Raw genomic sequence first — 10724 nt, 5'->3', positions numbered from 1 at the left:
TGATGGACGATTTAGGCTGGTCAAACGAGGCCAACAATCAAAGCGCAGTAGTGACAAACGAGCACGTGGCCGATGGAGAATGTGCAAGACCGTGACTTCCTTGGTGCTGAAAAGCGCTCATTGGTCAACTTAATTCCGATAGACGAGTTAAAAGGGGAAGAAAGCATCGTCTTTGCTATTTGTGCTCCAACAGGTGAGGAAGTCAGAACCATTCGTTGAACTAAAAGAGGCAATATTTAATCTCCACTGGAAAAAACGGGTAAGAAAATGATGACATGTTAATTTACTATATTCTGCCAAAACAACCCAGGCTGAAGACGTAGAAACCTATCTGAACAAGGATAGCTAAGGATCTTGGATCCTCTATCCAAATCAACGAAAGCTCCATTGACAAAGCGCGCTGTCTCTTTCCAATACTTAGGTGTAATACTCAGTAAAGATCTGTCCTGGGGTAATCACATTAGAAATATTTCATGAGCAAGACAAACCGGCGACTTGGACTTCTTCGAAAAATCAAACATTTTGTACCATTACACACTCACTTTTTCATCCTCTAATTCTTCCTCTACATGACTACAATAACATCATTTGGGGTGACAAAAACAATACTAAATTAATGAACGATCCTGAGCTAGAAAATTTGAAACTGCGTACCAACGAGTCGTCTCGTACTTGTTTGTTTTTCGTACCCGGCTTTGCTCTTCGGCTGGGACAAATCTTTTTAGCAACAAACATTATTGCGAATCAATGTTTTATAGTTAACACTGTCTGTCGATAAAGGTAACTTTATATGACTCCTACATGTAGCAGCAACGGGACAAAAGGTATGGCCTTGCACTGAGATACTTGACCACTTGCCTGTATTTTGGTTACCGTTATTCCTACGGTTCATAAAATTCAGTGTTCAAGGTCAAATGGGAAACGTAAAAAACAGCAAATTTTTTGCTTTCTCTCTCGTTTCGAAATGCAGCTACAGTCGAACTTCGTTACCGGTAAGGACACTGAGGGGACCATAGACAGTGTCTGTGTTAACGGAGTGACGTATGTTAACTAAGTAAAAAAATACATATTAAAAAACAATATCAAACAATTAATACTGAACATAGCATTGACAAACTAAACGTCTCTAACTTACAAATGGCCATTACTTCGCGGACAATGTCTAATATTTAGATTTAGCTAAGGCTAAAAGCGAGGCGTCCCTTTATATTCTTTTAATTACTGAAAACCAAAAATTATACTTAACTGATTTTAAAAAAAAGGAGAAAATTATAAATCTAGTTCCTCTAGTATGGTGTGTTAACTTTTTCCTTTTTTTTTTTGGCAGTTTTCACACTTTATTATGTGCTTGAATAAAAATGCACAATATTAAAAGACCTGAATTATTCAGAGTCCCCTCCTTCTTCCCCCTTCTCGAGGTTAACCGTCGTTTTAGGAGACCTTTGAGTCTCAAGATTATTGATACATGGTAAGGCAGTAAAATAAGGGCGTTTTAAAGTTTTAAAAATAACGTCTCGTAGATAAACTCAGATAAACGTATCATTAATGTTGTGGGTAGCATGGGATGATTAAAAACGACTAAATCATCGTTATCTTGGGAGGTTCTCAAAAAAAGACAAGGAAGAAATGAAAGACTCTTTCAGACGGAACTAACAATAATCGTTGACAAATCATCGCCAACAGCTCCTTGCTCTGCAAGTGGCATTTATCACTACAATCACAAAAAACCCCAATACCAATGACTTTAATGGCGTAGAAAAACGGTTTTAAAGATGGATACCAAAGGCGTTTGTACATGGTATAACGAGTCTTACACAAGTCTTTAGAGAATACGCTAAGCGATTCACAAGCCTTTCTTACACAAACCATCAGTAATGACTCTTATACAAGCCTTCGGTAAGTATCTCAAATAAGCCTTCTGTAGCAAGCCTTATGTAAAGACTCTCACACGAGCCTTCTGTAAGCCTTCTTCGGCGTTTTGTCAGACTCTTACACAAGCCCTCTGTAAGTATCTTACACAAGCCTTGTGTAAGCTTTCTTACGCGTTCTGTAAGTATCTTACACAAGCTTTCTGTAAGGACTCTTACACAAGCCTTCTGTAAGCATCTTACACAAGCCTTCTGTAAGCATCTTACACAAGCCTTCTGTAAGCCTTCTTCGGCGTTCTGTCAGACTCTTACACAAGCCCTCTGTAAGTATCTTACACAAGCCTTGTGTAAGCACTCTTACACAAGCCTTCTGTAAGTATCTTACACAAGCCTTGTGTAAGCACTCTTACACAAGCCCTCTGTAAGTATCTTACACAAGCCTTCTGTAAGTATCTTACACAAGCCCTCTGTAAGTATCTTACACAAGCCTTCTGTAAGGACTCTTACACAAGCCTTCTGTAAGCATCTTACACAAGCCTTCTGTAAGCATCTTACACAAGCCTTGTGTAAGCAAGACTCTTACACAAGCCTTGTGTAAGGACTCTTACACAAGCCTTGTGTAAGCAACCTTACACAAGTCTTCTGTAAGGACTCTTTATACAAGCCTTGTGTTAGATACTTACTCAAGCCTTGTATAAAGAGTCTTACACAAGCCTTCTGTAAGCCTTCTTACGCGCTCTGTAAGTATCTTACACAAGGCTTGTGTAAGCACTCTTACGCGTTCTGTAAGCACTCTTACACAAGCCTTCTGTAAGTATCTTACGAAAGCCTTCTTTAAGTCATACACAAAAGACAACAAAAACTTTTTACATAATTTTTAAGTGTTCAAGAAGGCGTTCGTAAGAAGGACTTTTAGTAATGAGCTATTTTAATTAAATTGCGTTATTTAGTGACACAGCAACTAAAATAGGGTAATTTTGGTGCAGTGAAATATATAAGGTGTTGTATATTATATTCTGTTACTGTTTTTATATAAGGTTTTGTGCCCAGCTGCTGAGAATGATCCAATTTGTCTTGGATTTCTCCTTTTCAAACCAAAACTTTCTACAAGAGGAAACTATGGAACTACAAAAAATTTACATGCAGAGCAGGCCGCGTTTACTTGTAGGTTTTTTAACTATTTAGGACGGTTTATATATCACCCGTTTCCAAAACGGTTTTTCCTGAGAAGAAAGATAGATAGATGCTTTTGTTTTAAATTAACAAGTGAATCCAACTCAATTTCAGCGTGTACAAGCTTGTACAGGGTTTCTACCGATTTTTGAATCCAAATTAACTTCAGGAATTTTCTCAGACATTTTTTCCAAACAATAATTTCTTTTTCCAGACTCAACGATTATCAAATGGGTGATCAATAGAGACCTTCGAAAACGCAGGAACAAAACGTTTTTCATGATGCGCTGCAAACGTATTGGTTATATTGAATAAAATTTGACCAAAATAAAAAAATTCCACTTTTGAAGCGCTTGTTATAGCGTTGAAAAAAAAGTCGAGACTTTTTCCGGGTCTCGAAAATTGCGGGGCAAATTTCAAGACTTTTTCAAGAATTTAAAACTCTGTACAAACCCTGCGTGTAGCACGCTTGTTATCAACCTGTCTAACAACAAAAGTACTTAAAATTTGAAGGTTACCTAATTTGGATCCAGCACACAAGACTAGATTTCACTGGAAGCACGAATAAAATTCACTGCACCGCCTCATTTCTATTTGTGCCGTGCTTCTAAAATACATCAAACAGGTATTGAAGAGTGCTTGTATTGGGTCATACCTAACTAACGAGGTATTTTACGACCAGACTTCCAATGACTTTAGTGGGCTCTAGTTGTTGAAGATTGGAACTTACATATAGTGGAGTATATTGGACATTTTGGGGGGAAAGAAGAAAAGAGATAAATTTCGGATGTAAGGAAGGTTAATGAAATATGTATCACAATTTTCTGAACTTCCTTATGTAAATAAAATATAAATATATATTGTGTTTAAGAAGGAAACACTAGACAAGCTATACTGGAGGGAAAATTAAAAACACTGCAGTAGGATTTCTACAGTGTTTTCAGGAATTCGCAGTCCAGAGTCTGAACAAGGGTGAATATATGACATTTAGAAAATATTCCCAAAGTTTCTTTTTCTTTTCTACGCAGGGAAAATGATTCCTTTCACGGTGGCACCTTTACTGTTGGTCTGCTTTACAATAGCGGAAGGTGGAAGTCCAAGTAAGCCCCTTTTTTACCATGTACTCGAAGGCCAACTCTTTGGCATTGGAATCTGACCCGCGCCATAATTAAGATGTGAAGCTTCAAAATAGAAAAAGAAAATATTGGAAAATTTGACCAAACAATGCTAAATTTTCCTGTTGACCTTGGAATATATCATGAGCTATCACGGTCCATCCTCGGAGACCCAGGGGTGGTCAGTCGCGAAGGGACAAAAAGCAGCGGCAGTTTGTCAAGACCCGACTGATCGCCCTTGGGTCTCCGAGGATGATTCTGGTCTAGAACTGACTTTGAATCAAAACGCAGCTCATCAGGAAGGAAGGAACGCAGTTTGATCTAAAGGAAAGACAGTACTAACATTACAATGTAGTGATAATTAATGTACAATATTTTTAGCTTGGGGTCTTACGGATTTGAAAAGTTGCACAATTCTGTTTACATAGTGACCACTTCTCGTAAGCGACCACTTTAAAAATAACCGTTTTGTTTCTCACAAATACTGTTTCAAAAACTCTCATAAGCGACCACTTTTCCTATTTCTTACGCGACCGCGACCACTTGTAAGGCCAAAAATTTGACATATTCTTTTGTTTCCTGTTTCTAATTCTGGTAAGCGACCACTCTCCTTCTAGAATTACTCGAATGTCACAAATGTTCAGTTTTTAACATCGCTGACCCAGAGCAAAAAATACACTTTAATAAAAGTACAGAGTGCACTTTCAAGTAAAGACAAGTTCGCCGATAATCGGGGTCTGCAGACGAAAGTGCCTGATATTCTTTTTGACTTAAGGCTCAAAACACAAAAGCAATCAAGCATTCTAGATTTTGTCGAGAAGCTTTCGAATGCGACCGAGTGATTGTGAAATGTGAATACTGTTAAGTCTGAATTGGAGTACAAGTAAGTATATGCACCCCATTTAGGCGATTTATGATTAACAAGAGACAAATTTTAAACTGCATTGTACATTTTATCTTTTATCATGAGTCGTCGCTTACGAGAGAGCTTACTGTACATATTTAACAGAAAGTTAAGATTTGCATGTTTTTGCAGAATGTCAAACACCCCTCGGTATGCAAAATGGTGCGATACAAGATGCCCAAATAAAAGCCTCTTCAGAGTGGGATGGTAATCATGCTGCCATCCAGGGAAGACTTCACTTTAAAGCAATTCCAGGCAAAGCAGGATCATGGTCAGCTCGCTCAAATGACATGAACCAATGGCTGCAAATTGACTTGGCTAATCAGCATACAAAAGTAACACGCATAGCCACGCAAGGCAGGAATGCATACAATCAGTGGGTTACAAAATACAAGTTACTATTCAGTGACAATGGTGTCAACTTTCATTACTACAAAGAACAAGGAAATGTGGCAATCAAGGTGAGACAAACTTTTACGACGAACAGTGCGCTGACTATTTTATGCAAAACTGATATTCAACGAAATTTTCATTTTATAGTGGCTTTTTTGCCCTTAACATACTCAACATCTCTCCCTAAAAGGAAAGCAAATAGTGGTGGAAAGTACTTAGACAAGAAGCCTATAGGGTATATATTTAGCCCAGTACAACGACCCTGAGGGGGAAAGTACTTTAAAAAATTCTTTCAAACTCAGTTAAATAAGACAAAAAGGTATTTGTCTCTCAATGAAAAAGATCTCTTTGCTATTTTTACAAATATAACGTTCGCAAATTCTCCCAAGAGCAGGTTATAATTTCATGATTTTCTTAAAATTAATTGAAATAAGTACGTTCTTCCTACCATTAAACAGTGAAACTCCAAATTTTATCCCTTTCTTGAATTTTTATTTAGGGAAGGCTGCTTCGTTTTTCGCAAAAACAACCCTCCCTAGCCCAACTGTCCCCAGCAGCGAAAAGCCAGGTAGTTCCAATATACTCGAAAAACTAAAACTGCTATCCACTGACTTACCTAATAATAAAAATACACAGCCTGTGTCTGTTTTGTTAATTTAGGAGTTCGCAGGGAATACAAATCAAGACACTGTGGTTATCCATAAACTTACCAAGCCGATCAGGGCGCGTTTCATCCGTTTCCAACCAACAGCCTGGTATGGTCACATTTCAATGAGAGTTGAAGTATTCGGATGTAAAGGTATGGTAACTTAGCACTCCAGAAACCTAAGTAATATAAAGGTTATCAGGTCGTCACTTGTTTCCATCCGCCAAACTGACTTTTTCCTCTCAGTGGCTCTCACAAGACATTTCACTTTTCTTACATGAAATTTCTCTGTCTCTTAAAATTTCTGTTCATAAAAGTATAAGTCTCTTCACTTTTTAAGGAAGAAAATTTCGGAAAGCTCTAGAGGGATTCCATCTCGGAGCATCGGCTCTGCAGTGCATCACTTTAACCCTTACACCACCGAGGATTTCCAGACAATGAATGGTTTGATTTGAATATATATAGCAAAAACACTAACCCTAACCTTTACTTTTTGTACGAATCATTAATCTGTCAACGTCAGTTTGGCGGATGGAAATAAGTCTTGACCAGGTTATCAATGACACTCTTCACAATTCTGTTAAAAATCCATAAGGTATTAAGAAAAGGGCAAAGGCTCACACCAGCCAAATGCCCAAACTGCCAAATCTTACCCCAGTTTCCTTAGCATGAAGAATGCCTAGGAGTAATACTTTTATATTTACAAAACGAAAACAAGTTACAAATCCTCTCTTTATATTCGTTTTCGGGGACAAGGTGTTTCGTCACATCTCATTAAAGCGCTCTATCCCGATCTGCGTTTCTTTGCAAAGTAATTCCTTCAGTAAGTAAAGCTCACCTAAAGATTACACTTCTGCAAATCACACAAGAACTGTATTTTTAACCATAATCAAAAAAGAACAACTATAATATTTTTAACGTACAGAATGTCAGGATGCTCTGGGCATGGAAAGCGGTGCCATCTCAAATGGCCAAGTTCGTGCTTCTACGGAGTGGGATGCCAATCATGCTGCCATCCAGGCAAGACTCCACTTTAAAGCAGTTCCCGGCAAAGCAGGATCATGGTCAGCTAAACACAATAACCTCGGCCAGTGGCTGCAGATTGATTTGGGTAATAGGCACACCAAGGTAACCGGCCTAGCAACGCAAGGCAGAAATGGATACGGCCAGTGGGTAACCAAGTACAAAGTGCAGTACAGTGACGACGGTGTCAACTTTCAATACTACACGGAGCAAGGACAGGTCGGAATCAAGGTAAGATCGTTTTCTACCTGGACACAAACTCTCCTAACCTAATTATCGTTCCTTGACATATCCACTACGTAATGTCCACGGCAAAAGCCAAACACCAAGCGCAAAACCAACGCCAAGTTAACAACGTTACTCCTCTAATCTCCCATGCTTTTGCACCCGTCCAAAACGCTGCTGTTGCTTCCTTTCTAAGCCTCACAACCTCTTACCTATACATAGTTGAAGGATCTTTTCCAAACAAAGTCCACGTTCTACTTTCAGGAGTTTGTTGGAAACGCAGACCAGGACACTGTGGTCTACCACGAGCTCAGCCATGCAATCAGAGCGCGCTACATCCGTTTTAGACCAACAGCTTGGCACGGTCACATATCCATGAGGGTGGAGGTGTATGGGTGTAAAGGTAACGCTGCATTTTCGTCACCAAAGTTAGCCTACCACTTTTTGGCACAACCCCCTCCATACGCGTCACAAATTGCCATCTGTGGCCATTAAACCGAAAACGCCCGCCGCCCGCCCTTTAGAGCAAACAGTTTCTAAGTACATGAAAATTTTTGTAGCCACTCTTACAACAGCCCGTGCACAGAAACTGCGTCGTCAGTGCTCAAGTCGCTAGCTCCGTGACAAACTCTCCGAACTATACCGTCTTTCCGCCTTTTATAAATCTTGCTCAAAGAAATGGCGCAGCGATGATTATTGTCCGATTGCAATTTCGCGCCACAACGCAGCTAGCAGGTCGCTTAATTGAATGATCCTTTTGAACTCCACCAACGGTCTGTTTTATTTCTCAATGTCCAGAATGTCAGGATGCTCTGGGCATGCAAAGCGGTGCCATCTCAAATGGCCAAGTTCGTGCTTCTACGGAGTGGGATGCCAATCATGCTGCCATCCAGGCAAGACTCCACTTTAAAGCAGTTCCCGGCAAAGCAGGATCATGGTCAGCTAAACACAATAACCTCGGCCAGTGGCTGCAGATTGATTTGGGTAATAAGCACACCAAGGTAACCGGCCTAGCAACGCAAGGCAGAAATGGATACGGCCAGTGGGTAACCAAGTACAAAGTGCAGTACAGTGACGACGGTGTCAACTTTCAATACTACACGGAGCAAGGACAGGTCGGAATCAAGGTAAGATCGTTTTCTACCTGGACACAAACTCTCCTAACCTAATTATCGTTCCTTGACATATCCACTACGTAATGTCCACGGCAAAAGCCAAACACCAAGCGCAAAACCAACGCCAAGTTAACAACGTTACTCCTCTAATCTCCCATGCTTTTGCACCCGTCCAAAACGCTGCTGTTGCTTCCTTTCTAAGCCTCACAACCTCTTACCTATACATAGTTGAAGGATCTTTTCCAAACAAAGTCCACGTTCTACTTTCAGGAGTTTGTTGGAAACGCAGACCAGGACACTGTGGTCTACCACGACCTCAGCCATGCAATCAGAGCGCGCTACATCCGTTTTAGACCAACAGCTTGGCACGGTCACATATCCATGAGGGTGGAGGTGTATGGGTGTAAAGGTAACGCTACATTTTCGTCACCAAAGTTAGCCTACCACTTTTTGGCACAACCCCCTCCATACGCGTCACAAATTGCCATCTGTGGCCATTAAACCGAAAACGCCCGCCGCCCGCCCTTTAGAGCCAACAGTTTCTAAGTACATGAAAATTTTTGTAGCCACTCTTACAACAGCCCGTGCACAGAAACTGCGTCGTCAGTGCTCAAGTCGCTAGCTCCGTGACAAACTCTCCGAACTATACCGTCTTTCCGCCTTTTATAAATCTTGCTCAAAGAAATGGCGCAGCGATGATTATTGTCCGATTGCAATTTCGCGCCACAACGCAGCTAGCAGGTCGCTTAATTGAATGATCCTTTTGAACTCCACCAACGGTCTGTTTTATTTCTCAATGTCCAGAATGTCAGGATGCTCTGGGCATGCAAAGCGGTGCCATCTCAAATGGCCAAGTTCGTGCTTCTACGGAGTGGGATGCCAATCATGCTGCCATCCAGGCAAGACTCCACTTTAAAGCAGTTCCCGGCAAAGCAGGATCATGGTCAGCTAAACACAATAACCTCGGCCAGTGGCTGCAGATTGATTTGGGTAATAAGCACACCAAGGTAACCGGCCTAGCAACGCAAGGCAGAAATGGATACGGCCAGTGGGTAACCAAGTACAAAGTGCAGTACAGTGACGACGGTGTCAACTTTCAATACTACACGGAGCAAGGACAGGTCGGAATCAAGGTAAGATCGTTTTCTACCTGGACACAAACTCTCCTAACCTAATTATCGTTCCTTGACATATCCACTACGTAATGTCCACGGCAAAAGCCAAACACCAAGCGCAAAACCAACGCCAAGTTAACAACGTTACTCCTCTAATCTCCCATGCTTTTGCACCCGTCCAAAACGCTGCTGTTGCTTCCTTTCTAAGCCTCACAACCTCTTACCTATACATAGTTGAAGGATCTTTTCCAAACAAAGTCCACGTTCTACTTTCAGGAGTTTGTTGGAAACGCAGACCAGGACACTGTGGTCTACCACGAGCTCAGCCATGCAATCACAGCGCGCTACATCCGCTTTAGACCAACAGCTTGGCACGGTCACATATCCATGAGGGTGGAGGTGTATGGGTGTAAAGGTAACGCTGCATTTTCGTCACCAAAGTTAGCCTACCACTTTTTGGCACAACCTCCTCCATACGCGTCACAAATTGCCATCTGTGGTCATTAAACCGAAAACGCCCGCCGCTCGCCCTTTAGAGCCAACAGTTTCTAAGTACATGAAAATTTTTGTAGCCAGTCTTACAACAGCCCGTGCACAGAAACTGCGTCGTCAGTGCTCCAGTCGCTAGCTCCGTGACAAACTCTCCGAACTATACCGTCTTTCCGCCTTTTATAAATCTTGCTCAAAGAAATGGCGCAGCGATGATTATTGTCCGATTGCAATTTCGCGCCACAACGCAGCTAGCAGGTCGCTTAATTGAATGATCCTTTTGAACTCCACCAACGGTCTGTTTTATTTCTCAATGTCCAGAATGTCAGGATGCTCTGGGCATGCAAAGCGGTGCCATCTCAAATGGCCAAGTTCGTGCTTCTACGGAGTGGGATGCCAATCATGCTGCCATCCAGGCAAGACTCCACTTTAAAGCAGTTCCCGGCAAAGCAGGATCATGGTCAGCTAAACACAATAACCTCGGCCAGTGGCTGCAGATTGATTTGGGTAATAAGCACACCAAGGTAACCGGCCTAGCAACGCAAGGCAGAAATGGATACGGCCAGTGGGTAACCAAGTACAAAGTGCAGTACAGTGACGACGGTGTCAACTTTCAATACTACACGGAGCAAGGACAGGTCGGAATCAAGGTAAGATC

The 10724-nt window shown here is 41.4% G+C and overlaps 2 protein-coding genes across 2 annotated transcripts in view; both read left to right on the top strand.

The window, feature by feature from the left end:
• LOC140949851 (uncharacterized) overlaps positions 1 to 10724 on the top strand; it is a 196918-nt gene that overhangs the window by 94553 nt on the left and 91641 nt on the right. Inside the window, 9 exon segments of the mRNA XM_073399000.1 lie at positions 5193 to 5521; positions 6114 to 6252; positions 7025 to 7353; positions 7612 to 7750; positions 8146 to 8474; positions 8733 to 8871; positions 9267 to 9595; positions 9854 to 9992; positions 10388 to 10716. Of these exon segments, the coding sequence (XP_073255101.1) occupies positions 5193 to 5521; positions 6114 to 6252; positions 7025 to 7353; positions 7612 to 7750; positions 8146 to 8474; positions 8733 to 8871; positions 9267 to 9595; positions 9854 to 9992; positions 10388 to 10716 (2201 nt within the window).
• Positions 1 to 10724, top strand: part of LOC140949830 (thrombospondin-2-like) — a 177528-nt gene that overhangs the window by 126494 nt on the left and 40310 nt on the right. The gene's annotated exons all lie outside the window — the stretch shown is intronic.

Source organism: Porites lutea, chromosome 1, assembly GCF_958299795.1.
Source record: "Porites lutea chromosome 1, jaPorLute2.1, whole genome shotgun sequence".
Classification (NCBI taxonomy): Eukaryota; Metazoa; Cnidaria; class Anthozoa; order Scleractinia; family Poritidae; genus Porites; species Porites lutea.
Note: the sequence above shows the minus strand (reverse complement) of the source record. Positions and strands in the feature narration are given on the sequence as shown.